The sequence below is a fragment of the Solanum stenotomum genome, chromosome 10, assembly GCF_019186545.1.
Source record: "Solanum stenotomum isolate F172 chromosome 10, ASM1918654v1, whole genome shotgun sequence".
Taxonomy (NCBI): Eukaryota; Viridiplantae; Streptophyta; class Magnoliopsida; order Solanales; family Solanaceae; genus Solanum; species Solanum stenotomum.
Window position 1 is genome coordinate 18,482,226 of NC_064291.1, and position 22,027 is coordinate 18,504,252.

The 22,027-nt window shown below is 39.2% G+C and overlaps 1 protein-coding gene across 1 annotated transcript; it reads left to right on the forward strand.

The window, feature by feature from the left end:
• The first annotated feature begins 2,088 nt into the window (after positions 1-2,088).
• LOC125842788 (uncharacterized) lies at positions 2,089-3,161 on the forward strand. Its single transcript, XM_049522099.1, has 2 exons — positions 2,089-2,257; positions 2,344-3,161. Exons 1-2 carry the CDS (start codon positions 2,089-2,091, stop codon positions 3,159-3,161), a joined length of 987 nt encoding a protein of 328 aa, XP_049378056.1.
• The last annotated feature ends 18,866 nt before the right edge of the window (positions 3,162-22,027 follow it).

A 22,027-nucleotide genomic window follows, 5' to 3' on the forward strand; every position in this document is an offset into this window, starting at 1 on the left:
TAACTAAGTAATTCTTGAATTGTAATGATGCATGTATTGGTAATTCTTTCGCTTAGAAGTCTTTTTAATGAGTGTACGCGTTAGAACTCGCCTTGTTGCTACTTGCCGGACCAGTGAGGTAGTTAATAAGAAAATAATTATCAACAGAGATTTAGTGTGATACTATCTAATAGTCTAATGTCAATTGGTGTGAGGGTGAAAACTAAGCCATACATTGATGTGATGTCTAATCTGAGGTAAAGGTAAGGGTTAGTAAATTATACACACGTAGCCGGACCAAGGTGCGGGGTGAAATTCCCTATTTGGAGGACCAATCAGTTAGGGATACCTCACTTACCAACTTTTCATGTAAAACACTAGGAAATGATTACTTTTATTAGGATTACTGCGTTAAAAGCTTATGGGGAACACATACGCCCTAGTTTTTCTCTCTCATTGATAACAACAAAGTTTGAATCTTGCTCACTAGTTACTTAAATAACAATCAGTTATTTGTTTCACAAATCCCCCCCNCCCCCCCCCCCCCCCCCCTTTTTACTTACTTGTCTCGGAAATCAGTTGACTAAACAGATATAATAGTGAGTTAAGTTTAAGAAGCCATATTCCTCGTGGGATCGACCCCAACCTACTAGTTGGGTTCTTTACTTGATAACAATCACTTATACTTCTTTAGGGAGGTGTAATTTGAGCTTATCAAGTTTTGGCACCGCTGCCGGGGAATAAGGCTTTTAGATTAAGTTTAACTACATTATTTAAATTTAGTAAATTATTTCCCAATTTTACGCTTACTTTTGTTTTTGATTTCTACAAGTTTCTACTCTAGTATATGCCAAGTACACAGAGTCGAAGCGAACCATTGACCCCATATGATCCAGAGTTGAGCAAAACTTTGAGAAAGATGAATAATCAAGGGGTCCAATTCAATCCAATTGGAGGGAATCTAGGTGATGAAGTTGAGTTGCAGCCTCCTAGGTTGTTAATGTGTGCACCCAGGATCATGGTGGTAATCTACTTGGAGATGCATTGATGGTGCAGAATCCGCCAGAACCAAGGTTGCAAGATAACTACAGGGTCGAGTTCAATACTGCCGAATCAGAAGGACCCATTGTTCTCCCTCCACTACCTCCAGGGCATACATTTGTGGTGACGAGCAGTCTGATGCAGATGCTACCTACGAGGGGGTTGTTTTATGGTATGGCTTTGGATGATCCATATGGGCCTATGGCCAAGCTGATGAGTGTCTGCAAAGGTTGTGTGGGGTGACCAGAGTTGGATATGAACATCATAGGGTTGAGAGTTTTCCCTCTATCATTGAATAGAGATGTTGCGGTGTGGTTTTCTGAGCTTCCATATAACTCGATTCATACATGGGACCAATTGCATAGGGTGTTCATGGCAAAGTACTTCCCGTTATCTAAGAAACTGAACCACAAAGACAAACTTAACAACTTCGTGGCACTACCTGGAGAGTCTGTGAGTAGTTTGTGGGATAGGTTCATTGCATTTATAAGAAGTGTTCTGAATTACCGCATTGATGATGAGTCACTGAAGGAGTATTTCTACAGAGGTCAGGATGACAATGGTAAGGCTGTGCTTGATACTATCACTGGAGGATCATATGGTGAGTGCATTTTTGAGGAGATCGCTGAGAATTTGGAGAAGACTTCCCGAAATAATAAAGGATGGAGCACTAGAAAGTCAAACACCGAAAGAAACACTTTTGCAGTTCAAGTTGCACCTAGTCAATCTGACGATGACATTCGTGAGGAGATGGCTCAGATGAGAACATAACTTGGGTTGGTGTTGAAGCATGTGAGCGGAGGTGCAAAAAATGTGAATGCACTAAACTACTTGACTAGAACTCCACCACTACAAGTTGAGGAATTCTACTATGAGGAGGATGCTTATTTGGTGTATGATCAGACGGTGGGTTTCCGAGCCAACCCCTAAGGTTCCAACTTGGATAATTAGAGCCAAGGGCAAGGAAACCAAGGTCAGAACTATGACAACTACAATCAAGAGGGTAATTATGTCCGAGATGGGAACTACAATCGCGATAACAACTACAACCGGAACAACTATGGTAACATGAATAAGAGAGTTGGGCCCTACGTCCCACCTGGGAACAGGGAGTCTGGTGATAGAAAAGCTAGGGTTAATATGTCACGCGTTGAGGATATTATGCAAAAGATGATGAAAAGGTTTTACACTACTGATCAGAACGTGAAAGAGATACGCACTGAGTTGTCCGAGATTGGTAAAAATGTTGATGCCCATGCAATGTCGATCAAACAACTGGAGCAGCAGATCAATCAGTTGTCCATTATAATAAACCCACGTCAGCCTGGCAAGTTCCTAGCAACACCATCCAGAATTCAAAAAATGATGGGCATTTTATGGCAATCACGACTTGTGGAGGAAAGCAGATTATTGATTCTCCCATGCCATCTGATGTGGAAAAAGTGGCTGAAAACGATGATGATGAGAATGAGGTTACTGGAGAATCTAAAAATGCCACAGAGAAGGAAGGAGAGATAACCCAAAAAGTTATCCCCATGCAGAGAACTCCACCTCATTTCCCACAGAGGTTAGTGCAAAAGACCGAAGAAGGAAAATATCGCAGGTTTATAACTATATTGAAACCATTTTCCATCAATGTCCCTTTGATAGAATCTTTGAAGAAAATGCATGGGTATGCAAAGTTCATGAAGGACTTGGTGACTAAAAAGAGGGTTGTCAGTTTTGAGAATGATAAGAGGTTGCAACATTGTAGTGCCATTTCTACAAGGTCACTGGTACAAAAGAAAGAGGATCCTGGAGCTTTCACTATTCCGTGCACCATTGGTAAGATGCACATTGCGAAAGGTTTGTGTGATTTAGGTGCCATCATTAACTTGATTCCATTGTTGATTTATAATAAGTTGGGTTTAGGGGATCCAAAACCAAGTACGATGCGCTTACTTATGGCTGATAGAACTGTGAAAAAGCCTATTGGAGTGATTCAAAATGTCCTTGTGAAAGTGGGGTCATTCATTTTTTCGACAGACTTTGTGATACTTGATTGCGAGGTTGACTTTGAGGTCCCCATCATCTTAGGGAGACCATTCCTTGCTACTGGGCATGCCTTAGTCGATATGGAGAGAGGGCAGATGAAGTTTTGACTGAATAAGGAGGAGGTGACCTTTAACGTCTGTAAGTCTATGCGGCAGGAAAATGATCTTAAATCGGTATCTGTGGTGAGTCACACTTTGGGAAAAGGTGCTGAAGTGTTTAGTAAGGAGAAGTTAGGTGCAGGCTTGTGCATGGAGAAAAAGAACCATGCTTGAAAGACCGAAAAGCGCGAACTAGCTCCTGGTGATCGGGTGTTGTTGTATAATTCAAGGTTGTGCTGGTTTCTGGCAGAATCAAGTCCCAGTGGACCGGACCATTCAGAGTGACCCAAGTATCCCCACATGGAGTGGTTGAACTCGAGAAAAAGAGTGGGACAAGGTTCAAAGCGGACCACCGAAGGATAAAAAGCTACATAGGAAATTATGAGAGTGTGAATGAAGTGATTGACGCCTATTACGTTGATAAAGTCTGACTAATCAAGGGGTATGTGTCATACCGCGAAGTGAAATCAAGCGTTGCTTGGGAGGCAACCTAAGATGGATGAAAAGAGCACTACTGACGGTGCTGTGAGAATTGATGAGAGCACTATTGAGAGTGCTGTAATTGTTGATGGGAGCGCTACTGATGGCGTTCCAAGTGTTGATCCAGCGGGTTCCGGGAAACCGGACCCACCCACTTCTTGAGTGATCTTCGATGCATATGTGCCACAGGTTTGCTTCACCCGATCATTTGCTTTTTTTTGTGCATTGGGGACAATTGCACTTTATTTTGTTAGGGGTGAGGTAAATGGATTGTGAGTGATAGGGTGAAGTTTGAGTAACCCAACTCATAATCCTCTCTTGGGGTTTTCTTGCATGTGTTCTTTTCCCCCCAAGAGACTATTTTAATTTCTGTTGAACCAACATGTTTAGGAATGTATGTGTACGAGTAAGTATAAAAATGAAAGCATGATGGCATGAAAAACATAAAAAAAATGATCTCTGTCCAAAAAATGTTTAATTGTTCTAGATCTATAGTCTTGATGAGTTGAATGTGTTGGATCTCAATGTGACATGATAAGAACCAATTTGACCTCATGACTTAAGCTAAAACTTGAACTAGGTAATCTGATAATCTGATAATGAAACAGTGCGCCAAGAGTGTGTGAGAAAAGTTGAATGTTCAGACAATTTGTGCCAATCTAGAACTTGCCCCGTTGGTCCTGCTAAGATAATCTAGGCTAGAAGCCAGGAAGTGATCATAGGCCCTTGTTCTAATAAGTCCACTAATGCCTAAAATGATCCAACCAAATGAAATAAATGTTCCCTTTGATCCAAATATTTGAGCCTAAAATAGACCATTTCTTTTGATTCACCTAACTCACCTTCCCTAAAATAAGTGTCTTGACCCCGGTCCCTCCTTGGACATGTGCACCTTGACTTAGTCCAAAAGCCTAAGTTGAGGGTGGCTAATTCAAAAGTTACCTTGATCTTTTCCCTGGTCCGACATCGGATATTGTTGATTAGTCCACAATTTGGACTCATTTAGGGCGTGATTTTAATAGAATTAGTGTCCTCAAATGCTTATTTTGTCTCAATAACTGATGTAAAACCTTAAGTTTCAGGTATTTGGAGTTTGAGACAAAACACAGACACTACTTGGCAAAAAGTAACAAAATAGCCGAAAAGACGAAGAAAAGAAGGCCTGAGGATCGTCTAATGCATTAGGCGAGTCGCCGAATGGCCTGAACCTCACAGAAAGTTCCAGTGAGCTGAGCCCTGAAGGAAAAGATCAAGTCAGTGATGAAAACATCAAGTCGGCGCGTCGCCGAACAGTTTCGTGATGCAGTACTATACCGCCCAATGATCTAGAATGCGAAGATGCTGCAAGCAATAGTTGAAAGTCGATGAAGCAAACCAATGAGAGATTCGCTAAGTGCATCGACGATCCCGACTAACTGCGCCGAGTGACCCTTCGCAACACACTTTTTGACACCTATAAATAGTTGTTTAAATTTTATTTCAGTAGAAAATTTCGGATACAACATATTAATTTTCTACGTTTTAAAGGGTTTTGGAGACTTTGTTCTAAGACCTTGAAGATTCAAAGGGGTTCAACTCCAAGAAATTGGATGTGGGTCTCGAAGATTCTTCACTCTTGACGTGTTTTAAGAATTAATTCTTCATACCCAGCTGATGGAAACTGATATTGGTATAAATTTTTATCTCTTTAACATGTCTAGCTAAAACCCCAATTCTTCGGGTGTGATTTTGTGAATATGGGTTAGATTATCTGTTGGGTCTTGCTTGTTGATGGTTTCTTTATTGTTTAAATCTGATTTCGTTTAGTAGTTGTGTATGAACTTAATGGGATTTTAGTTGCAAATACGATTTCATCTTAATGTTTTTGGCTTGCTCGAGAGAGAGGTCGTAAAACTAAGACTACTAAGTTGATAGCCGGTGGTATTGGGTCGACATGGGTTCAGCTCAAGAGAGTGAATCCTAGTCCTTTTCCCACACATTCAACTCGAGAGAGTGAATGGTCTAAGGTGGATTGTGCTTAATGCAGCAACTCAGTGTTTGAGAGAAACTGAGTTGATTCGGGGTAAGTTTCTCGAGAGAGAATTTACCCCACTATAGTCTAGCCTAGTCACAAATGTTCAATAATCTACCATCAAAAGCATGTACTCGATAGTCTAGTTTATCCCGTATGCCTATCACATCCCAAGAATCCCGTTTCTCTATCTCATTTTCTTATGTTTTTGCTGTTTTTAGTAGTTAATTAATACAAACCCACATTGATAATTAACGTTTGCGTCACTCCTTAGATTTAATATGTTTTTAATCATTAATATCTATAGCTATAACTAATTAGAACTAGATTTTATTTTTCTGTTAATTCTCAAAACCACTCCCTGTGGGAACGATCCCAACCCTTGGTTGGATTATATCACTACACGCGATCATATGGAACTTGAACCGAAATAATGTCAGTTGATTACGTCGAACATCAATTGTGCACCTCAACTAGTGAAAAATCCATAAGTTGAGAGTGGTTATGAAAGAGAAACCCAAAAGAAAAGAGGGTATGAAAAGAGTTTTGTGTTGAAAAGAGAAAAAGAAAAGATAGAAGGGGATGTGACTTTGTGCAAAAGAAGCAAAAAAGATGATAAATAAATGTGCTGAAAAAAATAAAGAAAAATAAAGTGAAAGAAAAAGAAGAAAGTGAAAAATAAGAACCAAAAAGTCAAAAGTCACATCCTTGTTTAAAAGTGTCGAGGGAAAGAATGTAAAATGAAAGGATGACAAAAATAGGTTGAGAAAAGAGATAAAAAGCCAATGTAATGTCAAGGAGGGCAGAAAGTCACTAAAAAGTACCCAAATGTACCACACCTGACCCTGAGCCTACATTACAAGCTAAGAAAGTCCTATAGTGATCCTAGAAACTAGTTTGGAGGGTCTAAGCAGTGAAAATAAGGGCAGGCCTATGGTATTGAGCACTAACTGTACTTGAAGTCACTTCTGAGCAAAAGCGTTGCATGAACCCTAAAAACTAAAAATTCATATCGTCTGTGTGAAAAGGATTTCGTTTGAAGTGAGGGCACTAGTTACATTGTCGAAAAGTTGCTACCTTGGTGATTGTGAAAAGTGTATGTTGTGGTGTCTGTTGGTCGATCTTTCTCACATCTTGATCCGCATGAGTTAGCTTGTTGAGTCTAAGAGAAAAGATTTGCATTGAGAAAATGGAGTGGATTAAAATGGCCATGTGATTGTTTGAGTTTGTATGTCTGCTTCTACACAAGAGTCGTTTAGAGTGTTAGTGTGTCGCTTGAGGACAAACAACATGTTTAAGTTGAGGGTATTGATATACCGTGAGTTTACGGTATTTTTAATACATTTCACTTAAGAGTTGTGTGTGTCTAGGGACATTTTGTAATATAAATAATGTATTTTGAATCATGTTTGCAGGAAAAAGGCTTGGACGTGGTAAAGTGAGATGACAGTTGAAAATATGCAGAAATGGCCACCCATGGAGGGACCTACGGACCGTAGGTCCTATGACGGTTTGTCGATGGTGGGCGTAGATAGGAGCTTCAGGGAAGTCTAACCAAGTGTGGAATAACGATGCAACCTACAGATTGTATGTCGACCTACAAGCTGTCCTGCACGTCCGTAGAAGATAAACTAGGAGTCAAAGTTCCAGTACCTGATGAAAATCCTAAGTGTTAAGCCACGGAAGAGGACCCACGGTCCGTCCTGCACGTCTGTGAGTGATGAACTAGGAGTTGAAGGTTCCAGGCCTTGTAGAAAAAGTCTAAGTGTTGACCAACGGAAGGGACCTACAGACCGTAGGTCGAAGTCGTCGATCAGAGCTGCGTCCAGAAAGTTTATTTCCTTATTTTGTTTCCTTTTTGTTTAGGACATGTTTTTCTATAAATAGGGTATGTAAACCTTATTTTTGGAGGTTAGACACTATTGTTTACTTTTAGTTCTTGATATTTGCTTGGGAATTAACTTGAAAACTTTGGCAATTTGATTTCCAGATTTCGGTTTATAAGATTTTTTCTTTGAAATTCAATTGGAGATTACAGGTTTCTTCTACTCTAAACGTAAGTTCATGAATTCTCTTTACAAAAATATGAATTGTGTTCTTTCAAGCATGAGTAACTAAATCCACAACTAGGGTTGTGGGAACCATGAGCAATTAACAACGTATGAATAATAACTAAGTAATTCTTGAATAGTCTTGATGCATGTATTGGTAATTCTTTCACTTAGAAGTCGTTTTAACGAGTGCACGCGTTAGAACTCGCCTTGTTGCTACTTGCCAGACCAAGGAGGTATTAATTAAGAAAAGAATTATCAACAGAGATTTAGTGTGATACTATCTAATAGTGTAACGACTCGAGAGCACCCCCTAGTCGTTACAGGCGTATTCGACCTCGAAGAGGTCTTATACAAGCCCTTAGCATTCATCATAACATGTATCATAGAATAAAATCACGAAAAATTTAAAACTTTTACTTTGGAAGTTCAACTTCACTTCATATATGAAAAATAGAATCTAACTTCGTCACAATGCACCATTTAGACATACAAGTATCAAAAATGGGACTTAGCCCTTACATCAATAAGAAGTCTTGAAAATAGGAAGCACAACAATGTCTTTCAACATAAGCAAAGAACTAAACTTAGAAGCTAGATCATAGGGTCTTGTCCTCGGATTAGAGAACTCACCAACTTGGGGAAACAACTCCATGTGTCTTGAGAAGTAAGCTTGAATCCTCAACGGCCTAAACCTAAATGTTTGGGAAAAAGGGAGAAAATATGGGTTAGTACAACACACGTACTAAGTATGGCTACTATGCATAAAAACCATTGAAACATGCATAAAAGGACATTTTCTTCAAAACATGCTTTTTGCCAAGTAAATCCAATATGCACACAAATTAAGTATCATAGTCCAAACCAACATAATATCATCCCACCATGTAGACAACCCAAGTAATACTAGTGCAATGCAAAGAGTAGAACCCCATAACCCTATTCAAAGCCAAGTATCACATTAAGCAACCTACTTCATGCATACATTCATAAGATCATATTTCATCATAACTTACCATATTCATAATGATCATACATAACATAGCTTCAACATACATAAGTCATAATCATCAAAATCATTAGAGAACACTGCTACAACCATCTCTTAGGATCCCACAAGTGCAATATGCAAGAGAAGTCCCATACCCTCCCTTACACTATGTAGAAACCCTTAAGAAAGCCCTAGTAAGAGTTCACACCTTTCATACCTTCATTTACTTTTACATTAGGGAAATATTGCAATAACCGACATAGACCATGAGAGCTACATGGAATCCGGTGTTCTACTCCGACACCAAAAAGAGAGGGTTAACACTTGCCTAAGGTGTAACCATTCGTACATAGCTATCTAGATGGATCCACTAAGCTAGAGTCCTATGTGGGCACATAGTTAAGGGTCAAGGAGATTGCTTCTAGAAACCCTAACTTACTAAACGTGGGGTTTCCATCTCATGAGACAACACATACCGTAGGTAATCCGGACTTGCTAAACGTGAGGAAACCCATGTGGGGAGCCGGACTTACTAAGCGTGAGACCCCCATCTTATTTACATGCCCTTTCGGTGCTAAGCATCTAATTACCTTGAGTAATCATCTTTAGTCTTCACATAAGTTCACATTAGCCTTTACTAGACTCTTATGTAGACATCTTACCATAATAGCTCATATGTGTTCATAAGTGAGTAACAATCCTTTCACTTTAGAGACACTTAGCAAGTGAGTAAACCTTTCACTTTACATTACACTAAAATCATGAGAACTACCTTTCAATCATATAACAATCATACCATAATATACATACATACTTCATAGCTAATTCAAGTGTAGAGGGTTAAGGATGAGGAAACTAGAGCATCAACACCACAATAACACATTAGATATAACATCATTACAATCTAAGTAATTAACCTTTCATACTTGAGTTCAAAGAAGAACCAACCTTCATACCTTCTTGACCTTCGTGGGACATTCATACTTCACTTACCAAGCAATTCATAACCAATACATAATACAAGGTAATTCATGATGTAATAACATAATCAACATCAATATAAGTAATTGACATATTCCGTTCATAGCCTTGAAGGCTTCATTCAAAGACTCAACCCTAATTTCATAGAAATTATACATAACCTAGGGTAGAATCATCATACAAAAATGAATTACATAACATCATATTCAATTCATAGCCTTCAATCAATATCCAACACAAACTAGGGTTGGAATTAGGAAAAGAAGGAGAAACATGGATCTCGTGGGGAATTCTTCAAGAAACCACCAATACAACATAAATTCATCCATAATTGTTCATATAACATCAATCAAAGTAAGTTTATAACATCAATTTCACTTTACAAAGAAGACCCACATTTTTGGATTGAAACCTAGAAATTGGAGATTTTGAAATTCATCTTGAAGGGGCCTCTTGGGGAAAGGAATCCCAAGAGTGATAAGCAACCATACCTTATTGATGAATTAACCACAAAAATATGAGTTGAAACCTTGGAGAGTTGGTCTTCTTCTTGAAGCTCCAATCTTCTTCAATGGAGTTCTTGAGAAGAGAGAGAGAGTAGTGAGAAGGAGGAACTTTAGGTTTAGATCTTTGGAGTTTTGTGTTTGAGTGATAAAAGTGAGGTAAATTGATTTAAAAATCATTATATACACGTCACCTAAAGTACCCTAAATACCCCTCACTTAAATGGACTCTTTAATGAAGTAAAAATAGATTTCTGAATTTCTGTATTTTCGTCGCAGAACAAGTCCGCGACGCGGAGCTGTTCCCTGAAGATATTTTGAATTAAATTTTGAGACAGTAGAGTCCGTAACACGACCGCGTCATGAACTAAATTTTTTCTCCTTGTGGGAGCAAGTGCGTGACACGCCCCTATTCCCTCCAAGTGCAATTTGCAAGTTGCCTTGGCAAGTTGCTTGGCTAAGGTTGGGGTCCTCCTCGGGGTCCCTTAGGGTGGCCCAAACATTTTGACCCTAGGAACATATATTTACCTATTTTAAACCTTTTCACCAGATTATACCATCATACGACACTCCCAAACCTGCCTAAAACCTAAGGACACACTAGAACATATTTTTCTCTAGTTTCCGCACGTCGTGGTCGTTTCTTGACGTTTAGACTTTTACTCTTCAAAACCAAGTCAATTACATTAGTTTATGTTTATAAACATCATCTTAACTATTTTTAAGTCATTATTCATAAGGTGAGGCTCTAACTTAAGTCATAGAATTTTTGGAGTGTTACAAATAGTCTAATGTCAATTGGTGCGAGGGTGAAAACTAAGTCATACATTGATGTGATGTCTATTCTGAGGTAAAGGTAAGGGTTATTAAATTATAAACATGTAGCCGAATCAAGGTGCGGGGTGAAATTCCCTATTTGGAGGACCAATCACTTAGGGATACCTAACTTACCAACTTTGCATGTAAAACACTAGGAAAGGATTACTATTATTAGAATTACCGCATTAAGAGCTTATAGGGAACACATACTCCCTAGTTTCTCTCTCTCATTGATACAACAAAGTTTGAATCTTGATCAGCAGTTACTTAAACAACAATCAGTTATTTGTTTCTCAAATCCCCCCCCCCTTTACTTACTTGTCTCGGAAATAAGTTGACTAAACGGATATAATAGTGAGTTAAGTTTAAGTCTAAACCATATTCCTCGTGGGATCGGCCCCAACCTAGAAGTTGGATTCTTTACTTGATAACGATCGCTTATACTTTTTTAAGGAGGTGTAATTTGAGCATATCAATTTACTCGGTATTCTTCGTGAAAGGGAAATAGATTTTGGTATTGACCTTCTCCCAAATACGTAGCCTATTTCTATTCCTCCCTATAAAATGACTCCGGTAGAACTTAATTGATTAAAGGATCAAATGAAAGATTTGTTGGATAAGGGTTTTATCTGACGAAGTATCTCTCCATTGGGTTCTCCAGTGTTGTTTGTTAAGAAGAAATATTGTTCACTCCGAATGTGTATTGACTACCGGCAATTGAACAAGGTGACCATTAAGAATAAGTATCCTCTTCCAAGGATAGATGATTTCTTTGACCAACTCCAAGGTGCGAGTTACTTCTCTAAGATTGATATTAAGTCGGTTATCACTAATTGAGGGTGAAGAATGATGATATTCCGCAGACAACTTTTAGATCCTGGTATAGTCATTATGAGTTTTTGGTGATGTCGTTTGGCTTGACTAATGCTCTGATGGCATTTATGGATTTGACGAATAGGGTGTTTAGACAATACCTTGATATGTTCGTAATTGTGTTCATTGATGATATTTTGATCTATTCAATAAGTGAGGAGGATCATATTAATCATTTGAGGATTGTGTTGAAAATCCTTAAGGAACAACAACTCTTTGCAAAGTTTAGCAAATGCGAGCTTTGGCTAAGGTTCGTAGTTTTTCTTGGTCATATTGTTTCAAGTAAGGGTATTGAGGTAGATCCTATGAAGACGGATGTGGTCAAGAGCTGTCCTAGACCTCTATCACCTTTGGACATTAGGAGTTTCTTGGGTTTAGCTGGTTCTTACAAAAGATTTGTTGATGGGTTTACTACGATTTCCTCTCCATTGACAACTTTTACTCAAAAGAAGGCCAAGTTCATATGGTCCGAATCTTGTGAAAAGAGTTTGCAGGAATTGAAAGACAAACTTACTTTCGCTCCGGTGTTAACTTTATCGGATGGGACGGATGGTTTTGTTGTTTATTGTGATGCCTCGAGAATTGGGCTAGGATGTTTGCTTATGCAAAATGGGAAAGTTATCGCCTATGATTCAAGGTAAATTAAGGTTCATGAGAAGAATTATCCTACCCATGATCTTGAATTAGCGGCGGTGGTTTTTGCCTTAAAGATTTGGAGGCACTATTTGTATGGTGTGTATGTCAATGTGTTTACCAATGACAAGAGTCTTCAATATGTATTTAATCAGAAAGATCTGAATCTTCGCCAAAGAAGGTGGCTTGAGTTATTGAAAGATTATGATATGAGTTTTCTCTATCACCCAGGTAAGACGAATGTAGTAGTGGATGCTCTTAGCCAATTATCAATGGGAAGTGTTGCCCATATATAAGAAGATAAAACTGAATAGTACGAGATGTACATAGATTGGCCCGATTGAGAGTTCAGTTAATTGATTCCACCAAAGGTGGAGTTATGGTTCACAATGGGTCAGAATCGCCTTTTATGACGGATGTAAGGCCAACCAAGGTCTTGATCAAATTCTAGTAGAATTAAAAGAAGCTGTCACGCCCCAAACTCAAGGGGGGCAACTGGCTCCTAATGACAAAACTTAGGCCCGAGCTGACCCTGCTGAACCATTTGCTTCTAGCACATGACAGCCAAACGCAATCAAGGAAACAAACAAGTATATATCGCCTTAAAACTAAGCCCTCGGCCGACAAGGTCCTTGTCAACTGATCTATAAAAGAAACAACTACTCCCAGGAAATCATATAAATAAATAGCCAACTAGCACATAAGTCCTGATTGGGCCATCGAGGCCACCATTATATCTATACCAAAACTAAAAGCAGGAATATATCAATACAATACATCAAACAACTCACAAGCTTCAGCAAAGCAACAACCTAGGCCAGTATAGCTATAATGTAGCTATGCATCCAACACACTAGTCTGCAAGCCTCTAAGAGTAATAAAGAATGGCGGGATAGGGCCCCGGCCTACCCATAAAGATATATACAATAAAAGGTAACAAACTTCCCAACTCTGGCAGCTCCGGAGGATAACGGCTAGCCAATCGGATAGAGGTCAATCCTACTGCTAAGGAGGTCTACTAGGTCGTCTGTCGGGACCTGCATGCATGAATGTAGCGCCCCCAAGGCAATGGGGTGTCAATACAAATAATGTACAGAGTATGAAAGGCTATAGACTAAATGAGCAAGTATCATAATATACCAAAAGCAATCACGTAAGGAAACCAAAATTTTAAATAAGCATGCTAACCCACTACTGAATCTAAAAATACAAAAATGATCAAACATCAACCTAACCAATCCCCCATAATCTCGGCAGGTACAAACAACATACCACCTACCTAGGCCCTCATAAACCTAGAAAGTGCCAAATCAATCTGCATACCCATATCAGTAGCCCTTTGTCTTTGTAAGAAGTTACATAGCCTTTTTTGGCAACGATATAGCCCCGTAGGCAGCACATAGCTCTCTTAGGCAACTTCATAGCTCTATGGGCTGTACATTGCCCTCTTTTGCATCAACACAGCCCTATAGGCAACACATAGCCCTCTTTGCTATCAAAATAGCCCCATAGGAACACATAACACTCTTTGGCATCAATATAGCCCCGTGGGCGACACATAACCCTCTTTGGCGTCAAAATAGCCCCGTAGGCAACACATAACCCTCTTTGGCTTCAATATAGCCCCATGGGAAACACAAATCCCTCTTTGGCAATAACATAGTCCTATTAGACAAGATCATAGCCCCTATAGGCAGGTCATAGCTCAATAACTAACCACAATAGCCTCAAGGGCAACAACAAACAATTGAATAGGCTAAAGACAAGCAATTTAGCTATAAATAATATGTATAAATAATCTCCAAGTCGTTCCTAACTTAGGGTCTTTCTTAACAGATCGTGAGTCCTCAAAATGAGGGTTTATAACAACCCAATCAGCCAACCACTCACAATTACATCTACAAGATCACCAACGTTAACTACCTCTAAGGAAACATGTCGAACGAAGGGAATAACCTTAACATACCTTTCCAATGCACGCTCGAAAGATCGTAGTTCCTTCACGAAAGTTGTTCCTTATGTCCTAAGCTTTGCAAACACTATATATACACAGCTGGTATGCACCTATAAACAGTTCATAATTAATCTTATATCGGCAAATTTGCCATATTTCCCCAACTTGTCGAAACGTCCGTATAAATTCATAAAAACAATCATAAAAGAGTCCCGTGATGATTACCTTAGTTAACCAAGTTTAAACCTTGAAGAAACACCAATAACTACAAATTTATATCTTCAAAAACCAGCTCCAAACGCAGCTAATAGAAGGGAAAAATGATTGCCACGTGTAGGGAATACGTTTCTAGGCACGGGGGCAATGTTTAATGGTAGAAATCGACAAAAACTAACCTTCATCATGCTAGAACTCCATATGAACCCTCTCTTAAGTTTTCTCTCTTGTTTGGAACTGAAATGAAATGTTTTCATGGCTTAAAACGTTAAATAAGCCGACATACCATATTTTTTACCCGACCCGAATTATGCCCTGGCAGTCTCTAGTAAAACCCTCATAACTTTTTACTCTGATGTCGACAGGGTTTTGTGCGTTACAAACTAGACTCGTAGGCCTTCGATTTAATGGGTAACATGCCTTCTAACTCTTTATATATTTGGAGAAAACGTCCAATACATTTGACCCAAATTTCAGAGAAATCTTTAAAAAGGAACTTACGATAACTTTCGCCAACTTTTATTTTCCTACTTACTTAACTTCAAAACTTGAGATACAACTCTTTAAAACTTAAAATATGACATACCACATCATTTTTAATTTATTACCCACCCTTCTTATCTTTCCACGAAGATACGAGTTAATTTCGATGTTTTGAAAAGTCGGGGTGTTACAGAAGCGGTACTTAGAAAGTCCGTTGAGGCTTTCTACCAAGGAGGATATGGTGTTATTAGATATCAAGGTCAGTTGTGTTCCGACTATTGATGACTTAAGGGAACATTTCTTGTGAGAAGCCCCTAGTTCTCGGTATTCCATTCACCCAGGAGCCACCAAGATCTACCGTGATTTGCGGGAAGTCTATTGGTGGAATGGGATGAAGAAGGATATTGCGGGATTTATTGCTAAGTGTCCAAATTGCCAACAAGTGAAAATTAAGCATAAAAAATTGGGAGGTTTATCCCAAGAAATTAGTATTCCTACTTGGAAGTGGGAAGATTTGAATATGGACTTCATAGTAGGGTTTCCACGTACCCGGCGATAACATGATTCAATTTGGGTAATAGTAGACCGAGTGAGGAAATCGGCTCATTTCATCCCCATCAAGGTTTCTTATTCGGCGAAAGATTATGATAAGCTGTATATGAGGGAGATAGTAAGGTTTCATGGAGTGCCCTTGTCCATTATCTCTAATAGAGGTACTCAGTTTACTTCTCAGTTTTGGAAATCCTTCCAAAAGGGTCTTGGCACTTAAATTAAGCTTAGCACGACTTTTCATCCACAAACTGATGGGCAAGCAGAGCGAACTATCCAAAATTCGGAAGATATCTTGAGAGCATGTGTTATCAATTTCAAAGGAAATTGGGATGATCATTTTCCATTGATTCAATTTGCTTATAATAATAACTACCACTATAGTATTTGTATGGCTACATTTGAGGATCTTTATGGTAGGAGGTGTAGATCTCACATAGGTTGGTTTGAGGTGGGTGAAATTGCCTTGATAGGACCGGAGTTAGTTCATGAGGCTATGAAGGAAGTCCGACTTATTAAAGAGTGGTTCGAACAGCCCAAAGTTGACAAAGTCCTATGCCGATGTTAGTAGAAGAGACCTTGAATTTTATGTGCATGATTTGGTTTACTTGAAATCTCACCCATGAAGGGTGTAATGAGGTTTGGTAAGAAAGGGAAGCTTAGTCCCCATTTTGTAGGCCCATATAAGATCTTGAGAAGTGTTGATAAGGTTTCTTATGAATTAGATTTTTCTAATGAGTTGGCATCACTGCATCCGGTTTTCCACGTCTCTATGTTGAAAAAGTGTGTTGGAGATCCAATATCTATATTTCCCTTAGAGGGTTAGGGAGTTGATGGAAATCTTTCTTTTGAGGAAGTTCTGGTTAAGATTTTAGACCGGCAAGGTAAGAAGTTGAGGGATAAAGAAGTTGCTTCCGTGAAAGTATTGTGGAGGAATCATTTAGTTGAGGGAGCTACTTGGGAGGCCGAGGTCATGAGTTCCTCATGGTTTTTTCCTTGTTTGAAGTCATGTGTGGTCTAGATCTTCCCATGATTTCCTTATGTCATGCATGTTTATGAAAAACTTATGTTTTGAAAGATAATGAGTTTATGTGATTGATTTTCCTCATGTTGTAGTGCATTGAGTATGAGTTGCCTATAGAGTTCATGATTCCTAGCCTAGCAGATGACTCTTAGTTAGACTTGTACTAGTTAGGATATCACATAAGGGGAATTGTTGAACATGCCTTAGCTTGGAGTTGAGAATTCCTCCTTGGATATATGTTGTGAGTATAGACTGCATATAGGCTCCATGATATTGTGTTGAGCATGCTTTTAGCTTGGAGATGGTACTTCCTCCTTGAACATGAGAAATTGTGACATTTCATGCATATTGGGTTGCTAGATGTAGTTCCTACCTTCCTTGTAGGGGCATTGAGTATGTTTAGCTTGGAGTTGATGTTTCCTCCTTGATTTATGCATTTAGATGAGATTACATGCATGATGGGCTGCTATTATTGAGTCTTTTCTTTCAAGAGGTGTATAGATTTCCATTCGAGGATGAATGATCCCAAGGGGGAGATAATGTAACACCTCAGAACCTAGTAGCCTAAGCAAGGGTCCAAGGGAGAGGTTACGAACCTAGGATTTAGCCTTGGTACCCTCCATGAAGGCCACACGGATCGTGAAGGGCATCACGAGTCGTGCTAGTGCCTGTAGACCTTAGGCAGTAGCTAACAAGGCTACGTCACCTCCCACGACCACCATGACGCCTTGTGGTAGGGACCATGGGCCATGGTGAGGGGCGTGGAGGCTAGGCAATATGCTCCTTGGAGTCTGCCAAATTGAAACCCTCCCCAGGATCCACTAGACGGCTCGTGAAGGCCACCACAGGCCGTGGGAGGAGTCATGGGGGGTTGAAGGGTGGAAAGTGAGGCCACTAGTCAAGGGACCACGGGCACCACTATGGGTCATGTGACCTTTGACGGCTCGTGAAGCCTCAAGTGGTGATGGGGCAGTTCATTGAAAGTTAGGGGTTTTTGGGTCTTTTTCGATGTTAATTAAATTAATACTATGTTGTTTTGCCCAAGCCTAGGACCCCTATATAAGTGTTTTTAACCCCAAAACTCACCCCTTCAAGCCATTATTTCCAAAAACCCAAAAGAAATCCCTAGTTATTCCTCTCAAATATTTCTCTCCGTAGAACTTGATGAAGAAGAAATAATTCAAGTCTCCATTCCTCAAGCATTTGTGGGATTTGTTATCAAGTTATGATGGCTTTTCATCCATGAAATACTTTCATCCATGAAGCCCCTAAGATTCCACAATTGAAAAGTAGAAATTCCCCAATTTGAGTTAGGGTTTTCTTCTAAAGTTGTGTGTATTGATGAATGTTGATCCAAATGATTGTGTTATGATTTTTTATGCATGAATTGATATGATTACATGTTTTTAGGATGAATTTACATGTACCCATACCCAACCCATGTTTAGAAGGATGAAATTGATGTAAATGAGTTTTATGCCATGAAAGGAGAATTTGTGGGTTTAGATGTATTCTTATAGAATTGAGGAGATACATTAGAAATCCTTTGAGAATGAAGCATATATGAATATTTATGATTAGAATTTTCTTGAGATTTAGGAGTATATGATGATTATGAGATGTAGGGCTTTGAGAGTAAAGCTTCTATTATAAATTGATAATTTAGATGTAATTGTCGTGGAAGGGTTAGTTCACTCATGAATTACTTATGGATGAATGTGAAAGGATTTCTCACATTTAATAATTATAGGTTGAGAGACTACCTCACCTAAAATGAATCTAAGAATTTATGAGTTCTGATAATAAGACCTAGCTTGAATTGGTAAGATGATACCTTTCTATGGTCGCTTGAATTGGTAAGATGAAACCTCTTCATGGTAGCTTGAATTGGTAAGATGATACCTCTTCATTGTAGCTTGAATTGGTAAGATGATACCTTTTCATGGTAGCTTGGATTGGTGAGATGATACCTTTTCATGGTAGCTTGGATTGGTAAGATAATGCCTTCCATGGATAGCTTGGATTGGCACGATGACTTGCCTTCCATGGATAATGACTTATCTTGTATTGGTAAGATGACGTGTTTTCCATGGATAATAAAAACAACTAAGAATGGACTAATTTTCCATCCAATTTAGCACAGTAATGTTGAGACAAGGTTACTTCAAGGAAGTATCGTAAGTATGTTTAAGATGAGATTCACTTGTGTTGATTATGCTTATGACTTATATTGTCTAACTCATATGTATATGTTGATGTTTATGAAATATATCATATTTAGTACAAGTTTGTACTAACGCATACTCTTGCCTACATTTCTTATCTAAATGTAGGGTCTGGCGATCTCGACTCTCATCTCCGTAGCTAGGATCTTAGTAGAGGCAAGTCTTGAAGATTGGTAAGTCCTCATAGCATTCGAGGATTTGGCCACCATTTCTCTTATGTTCTTACATTTTATGTTACAAAAATTGTTGTCTGGGCTATGTCACAAGGATTCTTTTGTAGTAGTTGGTTTTTGTTACAAAGTGTATTAGACTTCCGCTTCGATTTTATAAAGACTTTGATTGTGTTGAAATGTTTTAAAAATCTCGTATTTTCTATTATCTTATGTTATGAATGCTAAATGGCTTGTATGAGGCCATTCGGAGTCTTGTACGCTTTGTTACATCTAGGGGGTACATGTCATGACCCTGAACGTTGTGATTGGAACCCACACTAACCCTCCATTGGGAGAACCACTACTACAACCCAACTAAGCAACTTAACAAAACTAAACCATTTAAATATACGAAAGTAGGTTTAAATGACAACTAAATAATGAGTCCCCATAAACTCCGAAGTTTAACAAAACAACCAAACATGACCCTTGCGGAAATTCAACCCTAGAACCTGAAAGTCATTGTACCAAAACTCTACCAATCAACAAGTCTAAGGAAAAAGGGGTGCAACCCCAAAAACTAAACATACGAAAAAGTCTAAACATATAGTCTGAGTTCGAAGGAATGGACTAAAACAAATGATGGATCCATGGCAGCTTGAAAGAACTGGCCACCCTCGAATCTGGTCTCAGTCAATGATCTCCTAACTGAGGTCTGTCAGTAGCCACCTGAAAATGCCCTCTACTCAACAAAGAAAGAGCAAGTGTAGTATCAGTACACGATGTACTGGTAGGATAACGCGGCTACTCCAGTAAGCACAATATACACAAGTAATTACAACACCGTAAACACACATATACAGAACGTATAATTCACTTATCATTTTAGGAGCAACATACAATTTGCCAATATCAATGACATGTACATTTGAATGTAATAATCACAAGTGGTCCTTTCATGGAACCCACACTCAAACTGTTAGTGTGTCGGAACATGACACCCGATATAATATATATGTTTCAAAGCGTGATACCCAATCCAATATATGTGTCAGAACGTGACACCTGATCCAGTCAGCACAATCACACCTATAATAAACAGTACTCGTAGTCATACAATCAAGTAATAGGTTCAAGGCATGTAATTGTTCAGACATAATCATTTCATTAGATTTGATTCACATTCCCCATTCACATACATGCACACATACAATGAAGCAATTAACCGACATATATCACACAATAGGAAATCGAACCATCACCTACCTTGAAATCAAGCCTGCTACTCCTAAGACACATGAGCCTTCCCTTTCCGGAGTCTTTCAGCTTGTTCTTGATCTAAAACAAACAATTAATGCGAGGTTCACTAAACAAGATCTAATTTACCTGGATAATAACAAAATTATTAACCCATGGCCAAACCCATGATCCTAATGTTCAACTAGGGCTTTTCCCACCATTAACTTCAAGACAAAACCCTCCCCCAACGATAATTACCCAAGATTCTAAGTTCTAAGAATCGAAATCTGGATTAGGGGAGTAATTACCTTACCTTTAGCGCTAGAATTCGTGGGAATCTGATAAGAAACTGCCCTGGGTCGTCCCTTAGCTTTGAAGAACGAAGTTTTGCAGAAAATAACGAAATTGGGATTTTTCTCAATTTAAGTTGCGACTGTCCCGCCACGGCGGTCCCTATCTTCCACAGTTGCCCCGTCCTAGCGGGCTCAATTCCGCCCCAACGGCTTGCACAGAGACAGAAACTCAGAATTTGAGTTCCAAGCTCCTATTTCACAACGCACCTTCAAACCTGGACGTTCTAGAACTACCATTTCACCCCAAGATCAGTTTCGTAAGTTCTACTAGCCCGAATTCAATTTTTGTAAAGTCGTACAGGCTCCTTAACGTCTTGGATATCCACTCATGTGATCAAAGTCATAATTAAATCCCCCATCCATTACCAGATTTCCCTAGACCTCACCTGACTCAGATTTCGTCCAAGTGTAGCCAAGGCTAGAAATTTCCAAGTTACTACTCAGAAGTTTTCTGGCCCAAATTCCTTTCTCATTGGCTTTTCCATAACGACGGGAATAAGTCGTTACAATAGATACCAATTTACCCATCACTCATCCCCGAGTGATAAACTAGAAGAAATGGCTAAGGCAAGAGTATAGTAGTACATGAATCGTCAAACAACTGGGGATACTTTTCTCGCATGTCCTTCTCGATTTCCCAGGTAGCTTCCTAAACCAGACGATGCTTTCATTAAACTTTCACGGACTTTATATCCTTGGTCCTCAACTTCCAAACATCGCGATCAAGAATTGCAACTGGTTCCTTCTCATACTTAAGGTCTTTGTCTAACAAAACTGAGTCCCATTTTATAATGTAATCTCCATCCCCATGATACTTTTTCAACATGAACACATGGAACACTGGATGGACTCCAAATAGGCTAGGAGGTAAAGCCAACCTATAAACCATTGGCCCGATGTATCGAGGACTAAGCTTGCCCTTCTTTCCGAATCTCATCACCTTCTTTATGGGTCACACTTTTAGAAGAACTTGTTGACTAGCCTGAAATGTCATGTATTTTACCATACTGTCTGAGTACTTTTTTTGTCAGCTCTGGGTTGCTAGAAGCTTCACTTGGACGATTCTCACCATATCTTGTGCATCTTTCACCAAATCAACCCCCAAAGGTTTCACATCTCCAGCCTAAAACCACCCTATGGGTGATCTACATCCCCTTTCATAAATCGCCTCGAACGGTGCCATGTCAATGCTGGAGTGGTAACTGTTAATATGGAAAAACTCACACAAAGGTAGGAACTTATCCCAATGCTCTCCAAAGTAAATCATATATGCCCTCTACATGTCCTCTAGTACTTGAATAGTTCTCTCTGACTGCCCGTCCGTCTGTGGATGGAAGG

Excerpts from the sequence above, each read along its gene's own strand:
- LOC125842788 (XM_049522099.1), top strand. The coding sequence starts at position 2,089 with ATGAATAAGAGAGTTGGGCCCTACGTCCCACCTGGGAACAGGGAGTCT. Across the intron at positions 2,258-2,343 it reads CACTGAGTTGTCCGAGATTG|CCTGGCAAGTTCCTAGCAAC; the intron begins GTAAAAATGTTG and ends AACCCACGTCAG.